The 27,699-nt window shown below is 40.5% G+C and overlaps 1 protein-coding gene and 1 long non-coding RNA gene across 4 annotated transcripts; one reads left to right on the top strand and one right to left on the bottom strand.

Moving 5' to 3' along the window:
* Nucleotides 1-2,577: 2,577 nt before the first annotated feature.
* Nucleotides 2,578-4,344, bottom strand: LOC125093008 (uncharacterized). Its single transcript, XR_007125128.1, has 2 exons — nt 3,620-4,344; nt 2,578-2,819 (listed from the first exon to the last, which is right to left on the bottom strand). It is a non-coding gene; the product is annotated as an uncharacterized LOC125093008 (long non-coding RNA).
* A 31-nt stretch (nt 4,345-4,375) lies between these two features.
* Nucleotides 4,376-27,387, top strand: MMAA (metabolism of cobalamin associated A). Of its 3 annotated transcripts, none has more exons than XM_047717566.1 (7): nt 4,376-4,396; nt 15,495-16,000; nt 18,183-18,305; nt 21,737-21,907; nt 24,268-24,353; nt 25,356-25,505; nt 26,528-27,387. In XM_047717566.1, the coding sequence occupies exons 2-7, from the start codon at nt 15,556-15,558 to the stop codon at nt 26,813-26,815; spliced, it is 1,263 nt and encodes a 420-aa protein (XP_047573522.1). In that variant the 5' UTR covers nt 4,376-4,396; nt 15,495-15,555; the 3' UTR covers nt 26,816-27,387. The 3 variants fall into 3 exon arrangements, with proteins under 3 accessions (XP_047573522.1, XP_047573521.1, XP_047573523.1); XM_047717565.1 differs by lacking the exon at nt 4,376-4,396 and adding an exon at nt 6,662-6,729; XM_047717567.1 differs by lacking the exon at nt 4,376-4,396 and adding an exon at nt 13,637-13,656.
* The last annotated feature ends 312 nt before the right edge of the window (nt 27,388-27,699 follow it).

The following is a 27,699-nucleotide window of genomic DNA, read 5'->3' on the forward strand; positions in this document are numbered from 1 at the left end:
TTGCCTATCCCATAAAATGAAGCATAACATAGGTACTCTTGGGCCTGAAAGAAATCAATAATTTTATTTTTATTTTTTTAGAAATCAATAATTTTAAAATAAATTAATTGCAGATAAAGAAAATATGACCTGTATATAAGATTGGGAGTACATTCTTGTTCATCTAAGAGAAATTGGATGGGATATTTGCATTTATCATGAAATGATGTACAATGAAGTTACTCCTCAAGTACTGATTTTGTATTTGTGTAAAGGTAATTAACCTCTTGACTGGGACTAATGGAGAAACTTAAGAGCTGAGGAACCGCTAATGAAGATTAGTAAAAAAAAAAAAAAATACTAAATCTAACAACGATGCTTGTGATGGGCACAATAACCACACAAAGATGTCCATGGTGTGATTCCCAGTGCCCAGAGTGGAGCCATGAGCCCAGAGAGCAGAACCAAGAACCACAGATTATTTCCTGGCCTTGAAACTTAATGGAGACAGCCTGATTAGATTTTGACATTGTTTGGGACTGGTGACTTTTTTTTCCTTCATTTTTCTCCCTTTTTGAATGGGAACGGCTGCACTTGATCCTCCGTGCCTCCTCTTCCCTTGCATTTTGCGAGCAGACATCTTGTTTTCTTGTTTCCCAGGTCTATAAATGGAAAGGGATTTTGCCCCAGGATGGATTATACTCAGAGCCGCGCACCTATAAATACTTTACATGAGGTCTGGTAATCTTGAAATTTAGATGAAATGCTGTAATATGTTGACAATTGGAGGGGTTGAGGGAGGGGGTGAGTAGATTTGTATGTGAACAGACATGACTCTTCGGGGGTCAGAGGATAGACTGTGGTAAGAAGAATGCCCCTCCCATAGATGTTTGCACCCTAATTGTCAGATCTGTGAATGTTATCTTATAAGGACAAAGGGATTCTGCAGATGTGATTAAGGTTAAGAACTGTGGTATGGACAGATTAACCTGGATTATCCGGGTGTGCCCAATTTAATCACAGGAATCCTTACCAGTGGAGAATCTTTGACCAATGTTAATGGCTTTGAAGATAGAAAGGGGCCACAGGCTAAGGAAGTAAGTGGCCTCTAAAAGCAGGAAAAGGCAAAGCAACCGAGCCTTCCCTAGAGAGGATTCTGTCCAGAAAGGAATGCAGTCAGCTGATATCTTGATTTTACCCCAGTGAGACCCATGTTGCGCTTCAGACTCACAGAATTATAATAAATCTGTCTTCTTTTAAATCACTAAGTTTGTGAAATAGAAAATGAATACAAAAACAGCTAGCAGTTTCTATGTTCTACACATACTAGCACTACATTAAGGGCTTCCCAGAAAGTCTATTCAAAAAGGAGCTAAAACTCATCTGAAAGCATATTACATAATTTGGCCTCATCTACCTCTCTGACTCCATCACCTATGACTCTCCCTCTTATCATCATTCATTTTGGTCTCTTTGCTCTTCTTGAAACATGCCAAGTATGCTGTCCCCTTCTGAGTCCACGCTTTACCCACTCCTTCACTTCCTTCAGATCTCTGCTCAAATGTCACCTTCTCTGTTAGGTCTTCTTTGTTCACCCTATATAAAGTAGTATTTGCCCACCCTACTGGGATCCCCTAATCTCTAAACCCTAGTTTGTTATTCTACATAGCACTTATCATTTGATAGGTATTTCCTTTTACCCTGTGTTCTTTCTTGTTCCCCAAATGTAAACTGTGTGTGGGCAGGAACTTTATCTGTACATTTACTGATGGCAGTTTTATCTCTAGAACCTAGTACAGTGCCTGGGCACACAGCAGTAAAGAAATATTTGTAGGAATAAATGAGCAATTTAAAAAACTATTAACAGATTATAAGAATTCATTAATATTGTTAAAATTCTAATGTAACATACACAGCATAGAGCAGGGATGACTGATGTACCCGAACCTTACTCTAGTGAATAGGCCTCAGTGTAGATTCAATATCATGCCTTAAAGAATGAGGTCATTTCTCAATTTCCTATAGTTCTTAGACATAGCATGCCATTTCTCAAGGTCAGAGTATAAGAAAACTAGTATATAAGTGAATTCTGTATTTTCCTATAAATAAATGTTATCAGTATATTTTATTTTTTTTAAAGTAATTGCTAGTTAGAAAAAAAAAAAAAAAAAGGAAAAGCTAGTATCTGCTAGCTATAATTTATTCCCCAACTTTCAATTTTAAAAAATTTCAAGTCTATAGAAGGGTGAAAAGAGCATTCATATACGCTTCACCTAGAACCATAATTAACACAGGGCTGTTTTCTCTTTACATACATATTTTTTTTTTTAAGCAGGGACTATTTGAATGAAGTTCCCAAACAGATATCATGATCTTTCCTCTAAAGACTTGAACATGCACCTCCTAAGAATAAAAGCATTCTTGTAATAAACACAATTTATCATACCTGAGAAATTTAAGCCAACAATATATTTAATTTTGCTTCTATGTTCAAAATTCCTCAATTGTCCACAAAATTTTTCTGAAACTTAAAAAAACATCCACAATACTACCCAGTTCAGTTGCTCTAACTTCAGATCGTCCTTTTTTTTTTTTTTAATTTCTTCTGTGCTTTGACCTTATACTGAAAAGTCCAAATAGATCACATTGTGAATTTATCTGAGTGTTCCTCACAGATTCAGGCTCAGTGTTTTCGGCAAGAATGCTACACAGATGTACCTGCAAAAACCTCACAGCAGCAGGTGTGTGTTTCCCCAGTACTGATGCAGGAAATTTTTTCCACAAAGCATCCATTAACATTTGCAAAGGACTAATGTTCCATAGAACAGTTTAGGAAACACCTGGATTTAAAAAAAAAAAAAAAGTGAAATGAACTAAAGTGTTTAACAGTTTGTAGACTAAAAACCAGGTAAGGATTGAAAGTCATTTTAAAATTAACTTCCTCATCTCCTTAGGTAATGCAGTTTTCATAAAATTTAACATCAAAAAATAAAAAACAAAACACAAACCATTGTACAGATCATGAATCCCCAACTTAAAGAAATGAAGTAACATCTACCAAGTTTTTATCTTTACTGTATTTACTGTATTCAGGAGCTGAGATCTGAAACCAGATCTGCTTCCATGTTCTCCACTAGGCCCTCTACTTCACTTTGACTTACGGTTCGTTTTCCGTAGTTGACTATACTTGGGCCAATTACAATTGGGGTAAAAGTGGTGGCCCTTTAGTCTGAACAATAATACAGTAATGAAAACCAAGAGTTCATTTTTTTTTTAAATTGGTCTACGTCTAACAAGAATGAACCCATACCAAGGGTTGAGGAAGGCCTAACCCCTCACCAATGCATGCAAGTATGACTATCAAATGCAGGAGTGCGTATTGCGGCCTTGGCTCCAAATACTAATTATAATATAGCCCCCAGTTATGACCATTTCTATTTGCCATAATTTGATCCTTGCTATTTATTGCCTATTGGTGCTGTCTTTATTACATTACAACATACATTTGGGAGACTTCAGTTTTCCCTAAAAACCCTAGAAGTCATGTAAAATTCAGGTTTTATTACTTATACTTATACTTACTTATATTACTTATACTTATACTTACACAAACCCAACAGGTTTTCAAAAAATTAGTTACCATTCCGGTCCGGCAGCGAGATAGCAAATATTAAGCATGTTCGTTTTCATCTCCGTTTCAACCGGGAAACCTCCCCCCTCGGCAACTTTCCGAGGGCAATCGCGGGTCCTTACTTTTAGTACAAGTTAAAACGTTAATACGAATGGTAACTTTCAAGAGGAAAAAACTATGCCACGGCTTAAACACTCGAGCTCTGTTTCGGTGGAGCGTTTATTCCAACAGGCTGGAAACTGCTCTGCGGAGTTGGGAGTCTTCGTGATGTTACAGGTTTGTCAAGCATCCCACGTCCCGCCCCCTACCCCACACTGGAAGCTTCTGGCATTGGAAGAACGGGGTCTGCGCCGGCGGATCCCGACGCCGCGGGGCCCCGGGGCTGCACTTTGGCTCCGTCCCAGACCTCGCAGAGCACCAAGGCTGAGAGGGTAGGAAGGCCACCCTCGAGATCTGGAGGCGGACGACCCAATGCGGACCCAGAAAAAAGCAACCCGAAAGCCGTAAACCACCTCCCCCGCCTCACTTCCCGACAGCTTCCCAGGGCCCCGCCGACTTCCACCCTCGACGCAGGCCCGCACCCTTCACACACACGCCGGAATTCCGCGGCCACGTCCGCCGAGACCCTAGCCCCGCCCCACGCCTCCGACCGGCCCCCGGGCGCCCCAGGGCTTCTCGCGTCCGGCAGTGGGCCCTGCGCCTGCGCGCCGCGGCTAGCGCGGGGCGGGGCGAACCCTGTCCGGCGGAAGGGGCGGGGTGGGGCCGCACTTCCGTGGCCTCGGGCGGGTGAGTGTGGGGCGGGGGTTGCGCGCGGCGTCCGGAGTCGGCGCTGGGCTCCCACCTCGGGCCGCTGGTGGGGCCCGCCCCGGTGTCGGGGGCGCCCCCTCGAGGATTTGGGGTGGGGGAAGGAAAGGAGAATATTACTGAATTGGGTGATGCTGGGAATGCGGGTTCTGTACAGACAGGCAGGCGGGGCAAAATGGATTCAGAGGGAAGTTTCGTCTTTTTTTTTTCCCTTAGAAAGGAAAGGCTCTGTAAGCCGTGTTTTAAGTTTTGCATCATTTTAGGCAGGGTTGAGAGCTTACCGTTGTGCCACAGTAAGGAGGTTTTGGTAAGGTTGCTGGTCCCTTGCCGCTGCCAAACCTGGAATGGTTAACCAGAGAATGGATCCAGGAAGGCAGGATTGTCCGTCCAGTGTAGCTACTCCCCAAGAGTGAAATTAAAACAGTTCTTCTGTGGAATAAAATCCAGGGTATAAAATTAGGGTTCAAACTGAAAGTCAAAAGGCGTATCTAGGCTTTGTCAAATACTCTAGAGGGCTAAGTCCTTTCCGGCAGATGTGCTGCATTCAAATAATTTATATTTCTCATTAGCAAATGAAAGACCACTTAAGCCAAAATGGCATAAATTTTCTTATTTTATTACCTTTCTTAAGAGCTGTGCCCCGGTAAATATACTCTGGAAAACAGATTATTATAGCTTTTCCAAGTCGGTAGAAGTTTCCCAAAGGCCTGTGCAGATTCTTAATCATCTGGGAGTCATCTGCAGTGTTCAAAATACTCTTTTATTGGTAAACACTTAATATCGCTTTGTGTTCAAGGTAATAAGAATTTTAAAAAGGGAATAACTCTTATTTTAAGAGCTGTATTCTATTAGAGGCAAAACAGACATGAAACATATAATAAATATAAATCTCAACTTGAGATATTTGGTGATGTCTAAAGGAAGTCTGTATTTGGCATGGAAAGGGCTGGTGAGTGCTTGAAACATTTGCCCTTTGGCTGCCTGTTGCCGTGTGGGCATGCAGGTCCCTCAGATGTAGGGACCTCTAAGTCCCTAAGCCCTAATAAGGCTCCCTAAGACCAGTTTGGATTTGAACTTCAGTGGTAGCAATGGGAATGAATAAAAATGTTTAATGGTGACGAACTTGAGAAAAATAGAGATTTCCCAAGCAGATTTAGAAACCTAGAAGTAAAAATTGGGAATCTGAGTCTTAACTGAAAAAGTGATAAAGTGGATAGAGAACCTTAGAATATTCCCTGCATGAGTTGAGGATGTATTCGGTGTTACTCTAATATAGCAATGACTTATTTAAAGGTTGCTTGTTTAAAAAGTCATTCTGAGGGCGCCTGGGTGGCTCAGTGGGTTAAGTCTCTGCCTTGGGCACAGGTCATGATCCCAGGGTCCTGGGATTCCCGCCCCCCCATGGAACTCTCCGCTTAGCGGGGAGCCTGCTTCCTCTTCTCCTCTCTCTCTATCTGCCTCTCTGCCTACTTGTGATCTCTGTCTGTCAAATATATAAATTTTTAAAAATCTTAAAAATAAAAGATTCTCTTTAATAAGTCATTCTGCTCTCCCAAAATTTCCTGAGATTATTGGAAAAGGACAATGTAAAACCCTCTATGGGGGATGGTGGGAGATGGTAAACAGATTAATGGCATCTGACAGTGTATCTTCAAATCAAAAAGGATTAGCATTGAGAAATGGAAACACATGGTGTAACACTGCATTGCCTGTATGAACTGTGCCATGCTGTAGACACTGACCTAATGTATTGATTTTGGAAATCCTATATGCTTTCTCTTACCAGAGTAGTTATTGAAATTGAGAATATTCATTGGATCAATTTCAAGACAAATATCCCAAATCAGACTGGCTGCTGCTGAGCAAATTTTTAATGAAGGGAAATATCCATATATTGAAATAAGACTTTAAAAAGAAAATCCTTAAAATAAATATATATTTACTGTAAAAATCTGGAAAAGTGTATGTTTTCAAACATCAATTGAGTAATCAGCATAATGGAGTTATTGATCCATACATAATTATAGTATATGTTAATTTATTCTGTGAGCAATGAACTATGCTATGGGTACAAAGATAACTCACAGTCTAGGCAAGACTAACAACCCAAAGCAATGTGACCAGCATTATAATAGAGGGATGTGACCTGTACGTGACAAGAGAGGTAGTGACAACGGAAAGGGCATGGAAAGGGGGAGTAGAGAACTGTTTCTAGAGGAGACACTTGAGTTGATTCTTGAAGGCTGAAGAGGAATTTGTGAGATGATTAAAGAAGGGCATTTTAAACAGAAGGAACATTGTGGACAATGGCCAGGGTGTGTGGTTTTTCTGGGACCTGTGTGCAAATCAGAATAGTTACAGCAGTGTGGCAAAAGTGAAGGGGGGAGTGAATTAAGTTGGAGGGCTGGATAAGAGCACTCCTAAAGAGTGTGTAATATTTTCGTAATAACTGTCTTAGCTGAATTGTAGACTTGACAATATTAGGACCTATGTTAGACTTATATACCAAAGTATAGCACAGTACCTAACATACAGTAGGTTCTCAGTAAATAGTTGCTGAGTACATGAATGGCTTAATTAAAGAAAAATTATTTAATTAATTTATGTATGTATTTTACAGATTAAAGCAGAGGGAACTTTTTATGTATTTTAAGCAGATGAGTAAAATAGATTTACATTTTATGATAAGTGGTAGTATGGAAGATGAGTTAATAATGGTCATAGAGGTATCTAGAGTAGATCAGCATTTTTCAAGCCTAAGGTTTTTCCTGTGGTAGTTTGCAGTTTGCATTTTAAAAAAACAGAATAGAAAAGATAAATTAGAGTGTATCGCATGTACTAGAGTGTATCACATGTACTAGCAGTAAGAAATGTTTTGTTAAACTTTTGTTTCAGTTATATTCCTATGTGTTAACTAATGTAAATGCATTTCTTCCTATGGACATTGATCAAAGCTTGAAAGCCATTATAGTAGAGAAATGTGGGAAGGAAGGTGGGGAAGAGGGAATGGATATAAAGGTAATATTGGAGGGGCACCTGGGTGTCTCAGTGGGTTAAGCCTCCCAACTTTTGATGTCAGCTCAGGTCATGATCTCAGGGTGGTGAGAGAGAGTCCCACTTCGGGCACCATGCTAGGCATAGGGCCTGTTTAAGATCCTCTCCCTCTCCACTGCACCCCCCCCCCCCCCCCCCCCGCCAACTTGGGCGCTTGCTCTCTCTAAAAAAAATAAAAAGAGACTGGAGGAAAACAAATGTGAATCTTAAAATGCTGCTGTCCATATAAACCTTTTTGCCTGAGAGTAGGCTCTCAGGCAAAGCCTACTCACTTTAGTATTTTTGCCCACTCGACATTTTTCATTATATATTAATAAATTAACATTCTGGTTTATTAAGAATGGCAGTGCTTTGAGGGATCTTAATGTTGTAAATGCTGTGATATTTCTCTTGTGTTTTGGTAGTACTCAAAATTGTAGGATGAGACCTCCATGATTCTCGGGAATCATGAAAATTCATTGAAACAGTTTGATTTGATTATTGGCTAAGTTTTAAAACTTTTTTTCCATAAGAAAGCAGGAATAGATGCTTAGTTACACAAGCAGATGGGAAGTCTCTACTTCCATGATTTTGCCACTCTAGTAGACTTAGTCTGTTCTGCCAGTGACATGTTAAAAGGGTAGAGAGTTGTTCATACAAGGATGGTTTACATGGTTTAAAAGAAATTATGGACTTCTTTAAAATCTGGTTGGGGTTAAATTAATGAGTTTATGTTATGCACTTAATTATCAGGTGTGGATTATTCTCTGTGGAGTGAAAAACATTTAAAAATTGTAGAAATTTGGTCTGTTCTGTCACCTTATACTTTATTGGGATGTCCTGATAAGGTTTGCACAGAAAACATAAACCAATTTCTCATTTTGCCTGAAGGAAAAAAGAAATAAAAAAACAAAATGAAGATAAACAGCTTGCCATAATCATTCCATTTTTAAATATAGAGGGTTATTTGGTATTCCCTTGGTGTGACATGACACCACCTTTCTTCACGTACATCTGGATTTTTAAAATCCGTAGTTTTCCCCAAGTTCTGCCACTAGTCATGAGGCCTTGGTTAATCAATATATCTTTACTGAGCCTCATCTGTAAAATAGAATCTTGTGTACTGTTGTGAGGCTTAGCTGAAGAAGTGTATGCAGAAATGTCTCACACATAATAAATGGTCAATGAAAGGTAGCAGCTGCTGTTCAACCATTCACATGGTCCAGAAGGTTTGGGGACAACAAGAAAATCAGCCCCCGTGGAGAGATTTGAAGGTGTAAAAACCTTGAATTATGTACATCTGGATAGTTTCTGGTTTTGGCAAAGAATGGGGGAAAATGATATCCTTTTCCTGGCTCTTCTTCACTTAAAAGGCTTTTTAAGATTTGTATTGGCATCAAATGACAGAGAACTTCACAATCCCAAATTGTGATAAACTGTGCAGTATAAACCAGAATATACTGGTCTATGTCAGGTAGTTGGCATGGATTTTCTGTGAAAAACTTTGATTAATTTGTTGTAAAAAATAACTGCTCTAAATGTTAGAACAACCTCATGCTATTTACTAGACGACTTTTATTCACCTCATTTATTTAGGGAATATTGTTTGCTTGCATTATTATAAGTGGACATATTTTCATCTAGTAAAGCTCTTGTTACTGGGTTTTGATTCCTTGCATACTTATTTTTCTGTTTTCTGTTTGGGATCATTAGATGTCAGAGGTGCCTTGATTCAAAACAGGGAACTTAGAAGGTAGAATGTTTTTAGTAAAGATTGTCTGATCACACAGGGTAAGGATGTTACTCCAACTTTCCTTTCTAGTATATTAGGTCGACGTAAGTAGAGAATCCACTCATGAACCTTAAAAAAATTGAACAGGTTACCATGTGCCTAACACTACTGGATTCTGAGGAAACTAAGAATAAGACATTGTCTCTTCTCTGGGAGGATCATAAGCTAGGCTGAGGGATGAGAATTGGTGGGGAGAGATCTGTAAATAGATAAATTAGAAAACAAGATGAATAAAAGGCTGTGGAACTTTGCAGATGGAACAACTGACTGCCTGAGAGAGGTGGGGGAAGGTGTGTCCTCGAAGAGGGGATATTTGAACTGAGTAGGACTTTGTCAGGCAAAAAAGTGGAAGATAAGCATTCTAGACACCTAATTTTTGTTGGAGCATATAGACTTTTATTTGTTATTTTTTTTTTAAGGATTTTATTTAATTTGACAGAGAAAGCATGCACAAGTAGGCATAGTGGCAGGGAGAGGGACAAGCGGACTCCCTACTGAGCAGGGAGCCCAATGTGGGACTTGATCCCAGGACCCTGGGATCATGACCTGAGGCAAAGGTAGACGCTTAACCCCAGTGAGCCACCCATGTGTCCCCAGACTTTTTTTTTTTTTTAAGCTACTGTGCTCAAAATGGTTACTAGCCCACATGTATCACATCATTTCAGAGTACTATTGAACTTTGTATCTTAAAGTGGTGATTCTGATAGAATGTCTGTGCATAGAAGCATAGCTAAAACATGATTATCACTTTTTTCACTTTGTACATAATTCTTTTTACTAGGTTTTTAAGTATACATGCTAGTTTTATGTTTAATTTAGAAATTGACATACAAATATACATTGAATGTAATGCATGCTGACGGTTATAGTAACTGTTCAAGGACTCATCAACTTTGATTCTCACATTATGAAGAAATCTCAGTGCAGAAGGAAGCAAGTTATAGGTTATAAGTGCAGTCAGAGGTAAAAATTAAATCATAAGCAGTTATTAGACATTTCTTATTGAAAGTATACAAATTCCCTGTTTTATCTTTCAAAAAGATTTTTTTAATCACAGCAACTGTATTAGTTTTCTTTTGCTGCTACAACAAATAACCACAAACTTATTGGCTTAAAACAATACAAATTTATCATCTTACAGCTCTGTAGATCGGAAGTCTGACATTGGTTTTACTGGGCTAAAATCAAGGCATTGGTAGCCCTTTGTTCTATCCTAGAGGTTCAGCAAAGGTGGGCTGAATCTTCCTCACATTGATATCATTTGGTCTTCCACCTCCCTCTTTCTTTAAAGGACTTTAGTGTTATTTTGGGTCCACCTGAATAATCCAGGATAATAGTTTTATTGTAAGGTCAGCTGATTAGAAAATTTAATTGCATTTTTGCAACTTTAATTCCCCTTTGCCATTTAATATAACATATTCACGGGTTCCAGGCATTAAAACTTGGACATCTTTGGGGAGGGGGGCATTATTCTGCTTACAACAGAAAAATATGATTAGCCAAAAAACATGTAAGCATTGTAATACCACTTACCTATAGATGAAATTAACATTTTGACATATATTTCTGTGTGTGTATGTGTGTAAAACTTTATGAGAAATGGTATAACACCTCTTGATCTCCAGCCACTCTTCTGCTAATCTCATTTGTTCTCATGGATTTAATTAACACCTAAATACTTAATGATTCTCAAATTTACACATAAGCTCTGACCTCTTCCTTATGCTAGTAATGCATCTCCCCACTCAGGATCCCACCTGGATGTTTGGTGGGCATCTCAAACTTAATGTAACAGAAACTAAACATGCCTGATCTTACCTGAAACTTGACCTTCTGTGGTCTTCCCAAGCTCATTAAAGGGAAACTCCATCTTTGCTGTGGGTCAGGGTAAAACCTGTGCTGAATTCTTGACTGCTCTCTTTCCCTTCCATCCCACATCTCATTTATTAGCAGGTCCTTTAGAGTTCACCCAGAATCTGATTTAACACCATCCCTACGTGGTCCATGTCCTCCTCAGTTCTCATGTGCATTATTGCAATAATCTTAGCCGGTCTCCCCATTTCTGTTCTTGCATCCCCATCAGATCCTTTTAGAACAGAAGTCAATCAGGTTCTCCTTCGTCCTACTGCTTCCATTCTCATTCTCATTCACAGAGTTCTCCAGTCATATCTATGGCTGTATATCTGACTCCCTCTTTGGCCTTATACTTTCCCTCTTCCTTATTCATGTCTAGCCACACTGGCTGTCTTATATATACATCTATAGTCTGTCTTCCCTTACTAGAATGTTAGCTTTATGAGGTCAAGAACTTTGTTCTATTTTGATCATTGTTGTATCTGCCTTGTTAGACTATTGCATGGAACATGGTAAATGGTCAAATATTTGTTGAATGAATGCTTTATAATCTTGTTTCTCTCTCAACATATTACTTTGTTCTTTTTGACCAGAGCTTTGTTGGGTAACAAGAGGTAGTCATGGTAAAATTTGTTAATTAAAGGGAATATTTTAGATAGTTATATTTTTTTCTTAGACAACATAGATAGCATTTCTCCTATGGGAGAAATGTCTCCTCTCCCTGAGGATTAGGTTTGGTAGTAAGAATGTTTTGTCTCCTCATCATCATTTCCTCTTTCTCTGTTCTTTGGCTCGTCCTAATGCCATCACTATCACTGCACACTTTTTTTCCTTTTTTTAATTTTAAAAGGTTATTTATTTATTTTAAAGACTTGGGTGAGGGGCAGCGGGAGAGCATCTGAAGCAAACTCCCCACTGAGCTTGATTATGAAATCATGACCTGAGCCAAAACCAAGAGTCAGACAATTAACCTACTGAGCAGGCATCCTCACTGCACACTTTTTAAAAGATGCTTTGGTGGGGACAGAGTTACTAACATCTCTTTACCTTTTAGCAAAAGGACTTCTCCTTGATCCTGAAAGAATTTATTAAGAAAAAGTGCCATAAAATCAAAAGACCTGGGTCTGAGTCCTGGCCCTCTCATTGGCTATGACATTAGTCACCTAACTCACTCTTGTTACATGAGAAATAATAACAATAATAATAATAATTGTCATAAAATTTTCTGGGAGGGTAAAGTGAGAAGTATTTGGAAATGTTTTATAAACTCTTGAGTAACAGGCTGGTGGGAAATGAGGTAGATTCAGGTCAGCAGCCTTTTTTGTTTATTTTTTCAGCAATTGCAATGTGCCAGCCTCCATCGTGAGCTTTGAGGATTCTAAAGTGGACAACAGGGTCTTGAATCTGACTTCTCTTTCCCTTTATGCCCTGCCTAAGTTCAGGTCCTTCTCCTCTCTTTTGAGTCTTTCTAGGGTGTCCTGAACTGGGCATTAGGTTACCAGGGTTGGATTCCTCTTGACTTCTCACCACTGCTCCTGGTGTTATCTCCCTAAAAACCCAAGTTGACTGTGTCACTAATCTCTGTAAAGATCTCTGTCATTTCTCCACTGTCAGTAAGGAGCCTCCATTTACATCCTGGTCCAGCTTCATTTCCTATCACTAGTTCCATATATACACCAGGCTTCTGTCTCACTGAATTGCTCAGTTTTCTCTGATACGGCAGGGAAGAGACCAGGTTCCAGCTGTGACTCTACATTTAAGTCCTCAGTCTGGAAGGCCGCCTCCTCTAGTTTTTTTGTTTGTTTGTTTTTATTGTTGTTGGTTTTTTTTAATCCTTTCAGACCCAGCCTTGACATTGACCCCTCCATGACTTGAACCTCCTACTCCCTAGGGAGAATTAGCTTCTATAATTTTGTCTGTTCCCACAGCACTTTGTGGGTTTTTTTGGACATGGTGTTTATTATTCCGTGGGCTTTTGAAGTGCTGGGATTATGTCATTTAGGGTAATATAATGTGACAGTCCTCCTAAGAAGGTATAGTGGATTGAATGGTGGCCTTCAAAAAGATATACCCATGTCCTAATCCCTAGAACTCGTGAATGTGACTTTTATTTGGACAAAGGGGTTTTTACAGATGACAGTTGCCATTAAGTTAAGGATTTTCTTTTTAAGAGACACCGTGTGTGTGAGCAGGTTGATGAGGGGCTGGGGCAGAAGAAGAGGGAGGATCTTAAGCAGGCTTCACATCCAGCATCCACCTCGGGGCTCAGTCTCATCACCCTGAGATCATGACCTGAGCCAAAGCCAAAGAGGCAGATACTTGACCAACTGAGCTACCCAGATGCCCTGAAATTAAAGATCTTGAGATGAGATCATGTTTGATTATCTGAGCAGATCCACTGAGTTACAGATCTCCACACAGAGGAGAGACACAAAGAGAAGAGAAGGCCATGTGGTGCAGCTGTGAGCCAAGGAGCACCAGGTGCTAGGAGGGACAGGAAAGAGTCTTCAGAGGGGTGCAGGCCTGCTAACACTTGGATTTCTGACTTCCAGCCTCCAGAACAGTGAGAATAATTTTTTTTTTAAGCCACCCAGTTTGTGGTAATTTGTCACAGCAGCCCTAGGAAACTAATATAGAAGGTCACAGTAGAATGACTGGAACATAGTAAATGTCATTGTCATCACCAACAGTAACACTGTCATCACTATGATTCTTAAACCTTAGAATGGGACCTGAAAAGCAGTATGCGCTGAGAAAATAGTGGCTAAGTAAAAATACAGTTCTTCCCCATGAGCTTCCAAGCTGTTGTAATGGCAATGATATTGTTGAGGAGTGTGCTTAAAGAGAACTTCCAAAATAGATCCTCTCTTAACTGAGTTGTTTTAAATACCTTTGTGTGAAGTGTGGTAGTGGATGTTTTAAATGGTTTTTTTTTTTGAGCCGTTTTATACAGTTTTCCATAAATTGTCCTTTTAGAATAAGACTAATTTTGTCAAAAAAGATGGCATAATGCTCTCCTGTCCCCCCCAAATAGAAAAATGATGAGCAGTTATAGTTTTAACAATAAAAAAACTTAAAATAGTCTTCTTTTTCCTATGAGAATGTTATTTAGTGAAATTAATTTCATGCTGATTGGCCTTGAAATATAATTTAGAGAGGAACTTCGGAGCAATAAAGTAGTTTATTTCATTCGGCTCTGAGATAGTTGAAAACCCAAATTTTCAAATAGTCATAAACCCAAATCTGGTAGGCCATATGTATCATTTGCATGTAAATTTTAGTTTGTCACTGGAAGCTAGGTCTCTGACCTAATTTTTACTAATGTTTTATAAATTGGTATCATAATAAAAGCTAATGTTTATTGAGCTCTTACTCTATGCTAGGCACTGGTCCAAGCTTTTTACAGGAGGCTCTTTACATGAATTAACTGAACTCATTCTCACAGCTGTCCTGTTCTCTTAACTCAAGAGGGTGCTGAGGCCTGGAGTGGTCAACAGCACGATAGCCGACATGGCAGAGACTCACTGTGGCCATGGCTCGTACACTCCGTACTTTTCTAACTTTCCATGACTGTGTCAGCTTTCAGTGTTGAATACAGCTTGAGGTGGAGAGTATCCGTAAATCTAAGTAAAGCATCCTCATCTAATTCCATAGTGATTCAGACTTCAGTGCGCTTACTGACCCATGGAGATGCTGATGTGTGGGCCTGGGAATATGCATTTTTAGTAAGTACCAGGCCGTTTGGGTCCTACTTGGAAAGACAGTGACCTAGTTACCATACAAACCTCACAGTTCATTTCACATGAAGGCCTGGGGTGATGGTGGTGGTCGTGGTGGTGGTAATGGTGGGCTTATAGCACATTCTTTGCATATATCTATGTTCCAGGGTGAGCCCACTGAATGCTTACATTTATCCAAGCTTATGCCTCAAGTGCCTATGCTATTAATCACATTTTTTTTTTTTTTTTGGTAGAGAAAGAATAAAGGGCTAGCATCAGAGGAATTTTTTTTTTTAACCTTTTGAATGAGCCTCAAAATCAGGTCCATTTGATCTGAGGAAACTGTAAAGTCTGTAGACAGAAGAAAATAAGCATGACATAAAATTTCTACCCTCACAGGAGCTTTGTATATTTATTTTTTGTTTAGAAGAAAATTTTAATGTACATTCTGTTTTACAGTAGAGCAATAATCCATCATTTGGGCTACTCTGAATATTAACTGTAGGCAGGGGGGTGATCATCTCTCTTAGGTTTGGTAAGAAACTTTCACCCATTTGTACCGCCAAGAAGCCTGATTATGTGTGTTTTAGAATATAGGGAAAACACTAAGCTTGCAGTTTTACTAACTTCAGTATCTTAATTGTATATTGAACTGGCAAAAATATGTTTTTCTTTCTTCTAGGGAGTCACAAATCACATTGAGCCAAAAAAATAATCCAGTGTTTTCTGCAGTTACAAACAGAATGAATATTCCCATGCTACTGCAGCATTCTCACCGGAGTTTCCTAAAAGGCCTTTTAAGATCACCTTTCCGTCCTTACCGCTTCATCTTTCACTCAAGTACTCATCTCGGATCAGGAATCCCTTGTGCTCGGCTGTTTAATTCTCTTGGACTCCATTGTACAAAATGGATGCTGCTGTCAAATGGTTTAAAGAGAAAATTATGTGTACAAACAACCTTAAAGGAACACACAGAAGAACTTTCTGATAAAGAACAAAGATTTGTGGATAAACTTTACACCGGTTTAATCCAAGGGCACAGAGCCTGCTTAGCAGAGGCCATAACTCTCATAGAATCAACCCACAAGAGGAAAAAAGAGTTAGCCCAGGTGCTTCTTCAGAAAGTATTAGTCTACCACAGGGAACAAGAACAAATAAATAAGGGAAAACCACTAGCATTTCGAGTGGGTCAGTCTTTTTTTTTTTCCTTTTAGTCTCTTCAGTAAATATTTTTCTAAGTTTTCTCTATTTTAAAATAAGTCTGAATAGTTTGCAATCTAATGGGAATTCTTTATTTTTTTTTTTCCAGAATTTTGGGCTGGATTTTAATCCCCCCCCCACCCCCCGCTTTCTTTTTCTTTTCTTTTTTGCAAATATTGTTCTTGTTAAGTTGGTGGGGGGATGTCATGGTCATTTGAGCCAAGGCTCTGTATTTTAAGAGAATAATATTTCTGCTTTGGCAAGAACCTGTGGCTCCCAGAATAGACCATATGCATATGAAGAATTGTTAAGTGGTTTACTCCACTCGGCTTGATAGTCCAAAGTGAATGCCTTGTTTCTGTATTTATATCAACTATAATTATCCTTATCACATTTCAAAATTCTGCTTCTTAGGTGTTTCATTAGTCTTTCTAGGGCAAGTTTCCCTTCTTCCAGGTGCTTTCTGTTAGAGTTTCTGGGAGTTACTTGGCTCTAAGCACAGCCATCTCAATACCAAAATGTGTTTTAAAGGAGAGACCCTATTCATTTGCTGTCTAAAAATATTAGAAATTCACCTGATTTCTTGAACAATTGACTAGGTTCTATAATTGCAAATAAGCTGGCTTTATTTTTTAAATTGTGCATTTTTAAACAATTTAGATATGTTTAGGTGGCTTCCACGATGGCAGAGTAGGTGATCCCAATCAACTTTCCCACCAAAAAGAACTTGAAATGATGGACAAAGTGCAGAAATTTTGTGAGGATTGGGTAAATACACTTAAAAATTGACTGGCATTGTATTAGACTTATATCTCAGTTTAATGATTTGGGATTAAAACCTAATTGTTATGGTAACAGGATATGCATCTTTGAAGATTATTTCAAAAAGAGTTCACCAACTGATATTGGGAGCCTGCATTATTCACACATCCCATTCTTCTGCCCTTATTGAAGGAACTCTCATTTTGAGAGTACTACATTGATTGTTAATAATCTTTATGTGACAGACAAAACAGCAGACTCCCAAAGAGAAATTCCAGTTATGACAAAGTGTTTACTTATTATACCTAATGGATATTTGAAGAGAAAACATCCTAGAAATATACGGAGTTAACCAGCAACTCCCACGAAGCTAATAACTCACAAATTTTCATTGCTGTTCTGGTTCTTTCATTTTGGTCTTATGAAGCCAGATGAACCTGTGTCTTTATTGTAGCTCTTCTATCACCATCATAACTATAAGTAACAGGTGTTTGTTCAGCACCCATACAGTGTTTAAGGCAGAGAAGAGACCTGCCCTGAAAATTACAGTAAGGTTGGGCATGCCGTATGACCTACACATACTTTTGAATGCAATTACAATTAAATTCTTAACTTTTATATGCTTTATACCATGTACTGTTCTAAACATTGCAAATAGTAACTCATCTAGTTCTTACAACAACTTGAAGAGGTAAGTGCTATCATATGCATTTGATTGCAGAGTATACTCAGGTACAGAATGGCTAAGTAACTTCTCCAGGATCACACAGCTCTTAAGAGGCAGAGCTAGAACCAGAACCAGTCACCCGGCTCCAGAGTGCATGTTCTTACCTGCTGTGCTCTGTGAACTCGCCAAGCGGGGAATTTCCTCCCTTTCTTAAGACAAACTAATTTCTTCAGGATTCAGTTTAAATCTCATATTTTGAGTTATGGGTAAGATGCAAAAAAATTGTCTTTCATAAGTGGGAAATTATTTTCTCTCAATTACTGGGAATTTCCAAAGTATTGAGTTGTTTTTCCAATGGGAAGATCAAGTGTCCAGCATTGGGGTAGGTGGAATAATTACTGCTCATGATGCGGTGGGCAGGTGTGGAAATGCAGCACATTAACAACATAAGCAATGATGTCTGTCCAGAAAGATCTGTATTATAGTAAAAGGGCTGATCATATTTTGCCCTTTTACAAAGTAAATTTGGAGAACGTACGGAACTCAGAATTGTTTTCTTCCTATATCCCTGTTGCTCAGGAACTAGATAAATGGTTTTTCATTTACTTTAGGAAATGTTAAAATACATTAATGATGGTATTAATACATTAGGAGAAAGTCAAGGTAATATATTTCAATAGAACTTAACATTGTGCTGATCTTATTTCTTTCATTAAATTAGAAGGTCTCTCTCTACTACAGGATTGTCTGGGCCCCCTGGTGCTGGAAAATCAACCTTTATAGAGTATTTTGGAAAAATGCTTACTGAGAGAGGGCACAAATTATCTGTGCTAGCTGTGGACCCTTCTTCTTGTACTAGTGGTGGTGAGTATTGGTGATTTTTTTTTTTTTAATTGCAGAGCAGGGTCTCCTAGGGCTCTCTTATAATTTAATGGGAATTTGCACAGTCCGGTAACTTCTAACCTCTCGCTGAGTTTGATCTCACCGAAAGGAGTTTTGGGGGGGCGAGGTGGAGATGGAGGTAGCTTGGGGCCTTGGGCTTCTTAGTTTGTGGGGAGTCCAGGAGGAGCTTGGGTACTTAGAGAACTAGGAAAATATGTGCTAGAAGTTGAAGATAACCAAAAGCAAATTTCAGCTCTTTGTCTCTCACAGCTGACACTAGGCCCTCTTCCCGCCTGTTCCCGCCCCCACCCCTGCTCTATCACCCCCTCTGCAGTTCAGAAAATGTGTCCATCTTCTCATTCACCTTTTTTCCTGTATTGTTGTAACATTTCTTAATCTTAAAAGAAAATCTTATTGCTCTTTATAACTTGTCACCTGTTCATATTACATGTTCAGTGAAACAGAAAGCCCTTAGGGGGACCGTGTAATACACCTCTGTTCCCCCCACAGCACTTAGCGTGGTGTGTATATCTCGGGCTCAGCAACTGCTTACTGGTTTGAGGGCACACAGTCACTCGAGTTTAATTGGCAGCTCATGAGATAGAAAATGAATAAACTTCGTTTCCCCAAAGGATCATTTAAGGAAAACATAAAGCATACCATGTAAATACTCAGGAAAGTTTTTCCTTTCCTTTTTTTTTTTTTTTAAAGATTTTATTTTATTTTATTTTTATTTGACAGAGAAAGACACAGTGAGAGAGGGAACACAAGCAGGGGGAGTGGGAGAGGGAGAAGCCAGCTTCCTGTTGAGCAGGGGGCCTGATGTGGGGCTTGAACCCAGGACCCTGGGATCATGACTTAAGCAGATGCTTAACAACTGAGACACCCAGGCGCCCCAGGAAAGTTTTTTCTTCCCTATTCCTCTCACATTACAGTTATTCATTTAACAAGTATTTGAATGTCTGCTATAGGGGAGGCATTGTACAAGGAAGGCACTGTGTCATGTAATGGTGACTGAGACACAGTCCTCTTAGTCTCATGCTGTATATCTAATGATGGAAACAGACATGTAAACACCGGCCATTACAATGTAATGTGTGTTGTAAGGGGAAAGGACAGGGCACTTTGTGGAAGTGTTTGGTTTGCATACTGTGGGTTTCATGCTAAAAAAAGAGAGATGATATAATCATATTTAAAGAGCTTTAGGTCAGTTGAAAGGTGGACAGCAATTCCTGTTACCACCCATTGACAACTTTAGCTGAAAACATGTACAGTTTTTGATTCACAATAATAAAGATGTTAACCATAAAATAAAATTATACTCACAGGGTTCAAGATTAAAGCCATGTGAATGTATTGTCTTATTTACAGTCTAAGAACTTACTTTGTTAAAGGTAAGGACTTGAGCAAATAATTTTTTTATAGTGGCTCTCATTTTCATACAGATGAGAAGGCTTTTTTTCCTCTCACCTTCACTGTATTCTAGAATACTTGAAATAGCAAAAGAAAATAATAGCTTGAGATAGTAGTAGCAGATATGGTGACAAGAGAGCCTGATTAAAGTTGCATGGCCATGTGGTTTTAATTCTTAAACTAAAAATGAAGTTCCCTTTCTCAGGTGAAAAAATATATAGACTTTGAAAGAGAAAATACTGGGGTGCCTGGGTGGCTCAGTGGGTTAACCCTCTGCCTTTGGCTCAGGTCATGATCTCAGGGTCCTGGGATCGAGCCCCACATCGGGCTCTCTGCTCAGCGGGGGAGCCTGCTTCCTCCTCTCTCTTTGCCTGCCTCTCTGCCTACTTGTGATCTCTGTCAAATAAATAAATAAAAATCTTTAAAAAAAAAAAAAAAGAAAATACTTGAGGATTAACAGGGCACTGTAAGTTTCCATTTCTACTTTATTTTTGCTGCAGTAGTTACATTTGAAAAACAGCACGATGCTGAAGTTGAAAAGCATTACTTTTTTGGTCTCTAGTCAGTCCTTGTTGGGCTTTGGATTCACAGGTCCCCTGCAGCAGCTTGGAGACCTCCCTAAGGGTCTGCAACTGACAGTTTTTGACTCACTGGCTAAGACAGTTAGATGGGAGAGTAATTTCATAATCTTTAATTCAGTGTGTTAGGATCTATAGGATAATAAGTTAAAGTATAGCTTTGGCAGACTGTTGACTTATACAGATGATTTCATGCTGAAAATTACTTTAGAAAAAAGTTTTGTGTGCAGTAAAGCAGTTGAGATATGTGGTAGGTGTCTGCTCTAGAATTAGAGAACTGTGAGAACTCTAAACTGGAATCACAAGGGAAAAGACCATATCTTTAAGGACCTTCTCAATGTTTAGCATCAACTTTATATAGAGAAGTTAGGTCTTAGGCAGAGGGAAAATTAAAGTGTGGGTTAGACTAGCACTACACCTTCAAATGTTGGTATATGGCTAAAGGAAAGTAAAAGTTTGAGGTAAGTTCAATAGTTCCAGGGCATTTAGTCTTCTAGAATTTGCGAGTACTGATATTTGCCAAAATACTGCAGTAAGCCCTAGAACATCACTAGTTCTAATCCACAGTCATTAAATTGATTGATGGGGTGCCTGGGTGGCTCAGTCGGTTAAGCATCTGCCTTCAGCTCAGGTCATGATCCCAGGGTTCTGGGATGGAGCCTCTCTTTGGGCTCCCTGCTCAGCGGGAAGCCTGCTTCTCCCTCTGCCCTTACCCCCTGCTCATGCTCTCTCTCTTTCTCTCAAATGAATAAGTAAAATCTTTTTAAAAAAATTAACTAATTAATTTCCTACAGCGAATAAGCTCTCATTAGAGAATATGTAAAACATGGTTCCATGAGCAAGGAACTTCTATTAAAGCACAGTTTCTTAGCCTCGGCACTGATGACATTCTTTGTTTTGGACAGCTTCCTGACACTAAAGGATGCTTAGCAGTATCTTGGCCCCCACCCACCAGATGCCAATAGCATCCTACCCCCAGTTTTGACAAGTAAAAATCTCTCTAGACATTGCCAGATTTCCTCTGGGGGCAAACTCATCCCCATTTGAAAACTATCAAGGCAACAATGTTAAGATGACAGTAAAGAAACCATCTTGGCTGAAATGGAAGATTGATTTGGGGACTAGTAGAAGCTGAAATTGGACAGGTAAGGTAGGGCTGCATTCTGAGGTCCTTTAGTGCTAGGCTGAAGAATCTGGATGTGAACCTCTAGTCAGTGGGAAGCCATTATAAATTTTGAGGGGCTTGAAATGTTGAAACGATTAATTTGCATCATATATGCTGTGTTGCACTAAAGCTCAGTAATATGAAATAATTTTGAGATTTGGGGAGAAATGCCCTAAAGCACTTCACCTGGGAATTAATTAGCTGATTGATAATTGGCCTTTATAGGTGTTCCATGATTAGAAAACTCTGTGTTTTAGGATCACTCTTAGGTGATAAAACCCGAATGACTGAGTTATCAAGAGATATGAATGCATACATCAGGCCGTCTCCTACCAGTGGTACTTTAGGAGGTGTGACAAGGACCACAAATGAAGCTATTCTGTTGTGTGAAGGAGGGGGATATGACATCATTCTTATTGAAACCGTAGGTGAGTGTGATTTTCTATTTCATAACAATAAAATACTATTATAATGAATGCTATATAAAGATGAGTGACAACTAGTATCATTTTGTTCCTTTAGCGAATATTTCCTAAAGGTATAATAAAATACAAGATATCTTGGGTTCTATAGGAGATATGAAAATGCAGGCTCTAATCCTGACCTTTAAAGAAAAGCCATCTATCTGGAGAACTGTGATACATATTGTAAATGCCAAAGGAGAACTGTAAGCATTGAAAACAATACATTAACTTAACACCTGTTGTGTTGAAGCACATTTCACATGTCTATAATATTCGCTACAAAAATATACATAGTTGGTTACCCCTTTAATACAGGGCCATGCTTTTTTTCACCTTTCTATCCCTAGTACATAGTTATACACAATGAAAATACTGAAATGGAAACCCCAAGACATTCACAGGCTGTGGAGAGACAATCTACTGTTACTGAGTGATAAATGTTTGTGCCACAACCTGACTCGGGTTTGAGGGATCAGGGAAGACTTCTGGGAGGAGGTGACGGTTGAGCTCAGTGTTGAAGGAGGAACTAGAGTGAAATAAAGAGAGCGAGAGGGCATGGCCAATTTATAGAACCACGGTTTGTTCAGAATACGTAGCCCATAGCGTGTGGAGGCGCATAGGGGGTGAAGAAAGATGGGACTGGAGACCAGAAACTCCACCATGTAGGGCGGGATGGAGGAAGAGTTGCCCGTGTGGTAGTAGGAGAATCAAGAGAGAAGAGAACCATAAAAACCAAGTGCATTGGGTAGAAGTTGCATTTGACTGCTTCTCCCAGAGACTCGAAGAGCTGTGATTCAGCAAAGGTGGTTTATTTTTTTGTAAACAGAAGAAGCCCAGAGGCAGGCAGGCCCAAGTAGGCCTGGTGGCCCCACAGTGCCCTCAGTGTCCCCAGCTTCTGTCTCTGCTCTCCAGTTTCAGCACTTAGTTTCCCTCCTCAGGGTTGTTCTTAGTTAAAAGACAGCTGATAAAGCTCTAACAGTCACATACACTTTCCAAGCAGGAGGTAGAGGGTAAGGAAGGAGGGGTAAGGGGTCAGCAGAAGAGATGTACCTCTGGCTGGGTTAGCCCCCCTTTATAGAGTTTTCCTGGAAACCCCATGTGGTGACTTTTGCTTTCACGCATAAGACCTGGCGGAAGCCAGGTCTGGTGACCGTGGGCTCCTACCTGGTATGTCAGTGTTCCTAACAACCCCTGTGGTAAGGAAATGGGGAAGAATAAATACGGAATGGACAGCTAGAAGTCCCGGACACCCCAGCGAAGGGCAGACCCTTAGGTTTCAGTGGAGCGTGTGATGTGCAAGTCAGATTTAAGTGGATTGAAATTAATGTGAAGTAATGAAGTGAAGACAAATGAGCATACATTGATTTTTCTTATTAGACACTTAGCTATAAAGAAAGTGAGAAATATGGTGATAATTGGAGGAGGTTGTGTGAGGTTTTGTCCTATTTTTTTTTCTTGGTTCATTTAGTTTTCAATGAGAAGGACCTGAGCACAGTTCCTATGAGGTGCTGAGCGACAGGAGCCGGTAGACTGAGGAGAGCTTAAAGATAAAGCAGAGCCGGGCTGAGGAGGTGGGGAGGAGGGAGCCGCTAATCTTTGGCCGGTACTTCTTACGCTGCGACTGGAGAGGAGGCAGTGAGCAGGGCTGGCATTTGGGGAGAGGGAGATGCTGAGGGAGGTCTGGCCTTTATTTCACCACCAAATAGGTGCTGTGGGCATCATCATGAGGAAGACTACGGCCCAGTGAATGTTTGTAACAGCCACTGCACTGCAAGCAATGGGAATGCAGCGGACTGAGGGTGCCTGGCGGCTCCGCTTTTGCCGGGCTGTGCGGAGTGGGCAGCGGACAGTAGACCCCATGACCCCGCCCGTGGTGCCTGTTCCTGAGCCATTCCTCCGGCACCTTACAGAAGAGAGAACACGGATTGTTGGGCTGCGCCATGGGTGGGGCTTTGCAGGGCTCCTGGGAGGATCAGAAAGCCAGAAAGCCGAAAGTCTTGATAGGCATGGTCTAGGATTAGAACCACACTGTTCAAGCCGCTCACTGGTGAAAGGGAAGCCAGGAAAGAGCTGCGAGGGGGCGGAGAGAATGGGCATCTCGAGGTTCGCTATTTAGCCAGCACGAAGGCTACATAAGCGAGGGCGAGAGGTGGGAAGGGTCACAGGTGTGCTCATAGGGCAGCGCATTTCATAGATTCCTCAGAGGTGGGGGTTTCAAAGTGGGATCAGCTTGAGTGTGTGGTGGGTACTTGAGTACGAGTGAATGAAATGGCGGTCAAGGTAGCTGAGAAAGTCTAATCGCTATGAATATTTTACAATCTCAGGCGTGGGCCAGTCGGAGTTTGCCGTTGCGGATATGGTTGACATGTTTGTTTTACTGTTGCCACCAGCAGGAGGAGATGAATTGCAGGTGATTATGTTGCCTTTTTTCCTCCCAAAACACAAAGTATACATCTCTGAAAGTACACATTGCCAGTGTTGTGTTTCTGTAAATTAAGTTGGGGTAATGTAAGCAAAGGAAGTAGCATTCAGAGGCGCCTGGGGGGCTCAGTTGGTAAAGCATCTGCTTTCAGCTCAGGTCATGATCTCAGAGTCCTGGGATCAAGTCTCGCATGGGGCTCCCTGCTTGGCGGGGAGTCTGCGTTTCCATCTCCCTCTGTTCCTCCCCCTACTAGTATGCATGCGTGCTCTCTCTGTCTCTTAAATAAAAAAAAGAAAAATCATTCATATTAGCTAAAATGCCCAAGTCAAAGGCACATTCTCTGTGTTTTTTCCTAACTTATAGTAACAAAATTTATGACCTTGAGCTAATCCTACAACTTAGATTTTTCCACCGGCAGCAGGGGGAGTGAATGGAGCACCTGGATAGTTCAGCCAAAAGAGACCACTGTGGTGTGGGTGTTTGTAGTACCGAGACTGGGGCATTTTTAGCTATCTGGGTATTTTCCTCAAATGCAAATTGGAAAAAAAATTATAAACCTTGAGGAAAGGTTCGAAGACTTTGTGTATGGAAATGCAGATGTTAGCGATAGGTATCTTTACCCTGTAAGCATTTAATGATGGATGGTTTTGCGTCTTGCAGCATTAGCTTAGGAGAGACAGAATCCATCATGAGACAACTGGACTTGTTTCCTGCCACTCATTCTTATTGTGTCTTGAGGATGTACTTCCTCTAGTTGTAAATGTATTTTCTCACGTTAGTCTCTAAATTTGGGAGAGATCTTATAGATGACTTCCATAATCCCAACGGTTAAGTGATTGTGGTTCCTGGTACCCAGGGCTTGGGAGGATGTGGAGGTAAAGTTAGTTAATGAAGTGTGTGACTCTCAAAATCTTAGCATTGACTGGTCGCCCATTTTTTGCTCTATTTAAATGAAATGTTTTTGATACATCTCTCTCTTTTTCTCTTCAGGGTATCAAGAGAGGTATAATTGAGATGGCGGACCTGGTGGCCATCACGAAATCTGACGGAGACTTGATTGTGCCGGCTCGAAGGATACAGGCAGAATATGTGAGCGCCCTGAAGTTACTCCGCAAGCGCTCCGAAGTCTGGAGACCCAAGGTCAGCTTGCGTTCCGCTCTGTGCTCCCCACCTGAGTGGACTGCGCACATTAGAGGAGAAGATTTGAGTCCCGTGCCACACGTAATCCATCTCTGCTTGGATGTGAGATCACAATTTAAAAATTATGACAAAGCCAGAGCAGGTAGTCATGATTTTAAATATAATCCTTCAACCACAAGATGTCAAAAGCCAGATATGAGGGGATAGATTAGATTGCTTAATGCTTGACTTGAGCCATTCGGAAGTGATAGCAAATCCATTCTGAAAGGAATCTTCTGAAGATTATGGAACGGTTAGTGATTTGATTCTCTATCTCAGAGTTTGAGCAGGAGACAAGAGGCTTTTGATGTGATCACTTCCCTCCCCATTATGCTTGCTGGGTGCTATTTTCAATAAAGAAAAAGCAAAGACCAGTTCTGTAATAAATGGTACACGGATACAGATGTGGGCGGCCTTCTGTGCAGGAGGTCACTCTGTTATTAAAGAGTGAGCCAGTATCACTCAGGTGAGAGCAGCGATGACCTCTCTTACCGCCCACTCCCCAGCTCCCCCATCCACGTTGTCTGCCCTGGGCACAGGACCATCTGGCCTGTGCAGGTGCTGGGTGTTCGGTTCTTAGCCGAGCTGAATTGGAATGGGGCTGTTTTCTCACTGTAGTTTTGTTCCCTAGCACTCAGGCCTCGGGGCAACCTACCCAGCATTGCCCTTCCCATCCTTGTGACCCTCTTGTAGCTCCTCCATGTTGCGTCTGAAAACCATCTGAGCAATCCTACATCAAAATAAGCCTGTGGGCTAAACATTTTGACCTAAAATCAGTGTCTTATTTCTGCACATAGTAATCGTAGTAAGTGACCTCAGTCTATTTCTGGGTATAGTTTACTTCGACACAGTGATAAAATGTCTCCGTTTTCACTTACCTATTTTTGTAGACTGTAAGACTTAATTGGTAAATATCAGAGACCCTAAGAAGATGTTTCCTGTCATTTTAAGTAAAACAGTTTTGGTTCTTCCCTTTTCAATAGGTAATTCGTATCTCCGCCAGAAGTGGAGAGGGCATCAGTGAAATGTGGGATAAAATGAGAGAGTTCCAGGACCTCATGCTTACCAGTGGGGAGCTGACAGCCAAGCGGCAGAGGCAGCAGAAAGTTTGGATGTGGAATCTCATTCAGGAAAGTGTGTTAGAACATTTCAGGACCCATCCCACCATCCGGGAACAGATCCCTGTTATGGAAAAAAAGGTTCTTAGTGGGGCCCTGTCCCCAGGACTAGCAGCAGACGTGTTGTTGAAAACTTTTAAAAGTAGAGACTAAGGAAATTTATCATGTGCAATGATTTTATATATCATTCCATAAATTATTTTAATATTAAAAGTCACTTGAATGCTTATATTTTCAGTAAATTCTTTTGTGGTGCCCTTGGCCTCGTTTGTGAACCATGCTTGAAAAGTTGAAAAATGTTAGATATGGCTGGCAAAGGTCAGGCCTTTAGCAGTATTTATAAGGTACCTGTTACATGTTACTGACTTCCATTTCTTTCTCTTCCTACACCCTGGCATGGTAGGTGGCGGGGCGGGGGGGTCCTTCTCATCAGTCACAGGCTGAGAAAACTGAAAGAGCAGAAAAGGCTCATGCCTTAAAATGTTTTCTTTGATACTGTATTCTCTGAGTTTCCAGAGAAAATGTAAGTAAGAGTGACCACATTTCTGATTTTTTACTTCAGACCAGAATCCTACACAGTGGGGTTAAGAGCTAAAAATCACAACTGATATTTAGTGTACCAGACTATTCTAGGGATTTCTGAAATGGCCATGTAATATACATGAGTAACCAAACAAGTGGAATGCATAGTGATGTGAACACAGTTTTAAAGTCTACTTGTCTAGGGGCACCTGGGTGGCTCAGTGGGTTAAGCCTCTGCCTTCGGCTCAGGTCATGATCTCAGGGTCCTGGGATCGAGCCCCGCATCGGGCTCTCTGTTCAGCGGGCAGCCTGCTTCTCCCTCTCTCTCTACCTGCCTCTCTGCTTTCTAAAAAAAAAAAAAAAGAAAGAAAATGGTAACTGTCATTTTAAAGTCTACTTGTCTAGACTTGTGGACCCCCCATGATAGGAGAGCCCAAAGGGAGCTGGGGGAAATCAGCTACAAATAATGTGGCCCATTAATCCCCAAGAGTTGGAGTATACCCTCAAAAGACCCA

The sequence above is a fragment of the Lutra lutra genome, chromosome 2 (genome assembly GCF_902655055.1).
Source record: "Lutra lutra chromosome 2, mLutLut1.2, whole genome shotgun sequence".
Classification (NCBI taxonomy): domain Eukaryota; kingdom Metazoa; phylum Chordata; class Mammalia; order Carnivora; family Mustelidae; genus Lutra; species Lutra lutra.

Excerpts from the sequence above, each read along its gene's own strand:
- MMAA (XM_047717565.1), top strand. The coding sequence starts at position 6,677 with ATGATTAAAGAAGGGCATTTTAAACAGAAGGAACATTGTGGACAATGG. Across the intron at positions 16,001-18,182 it reads ACCACTAGCATTTCGAGTGG|GATTGTCTGGGCCCCCTGGT; the intron begins GTCAGTCTTTTT and ends TCTCTACTACAG. Across the intron at positions 25,506-26,527 it reads CCGAAGTCTGGAGACCCAAG|GTAATTCGTATCTCCGCCAG; the intron begins GTCAGCTTGCGT and ends CCTTTTCAATAG.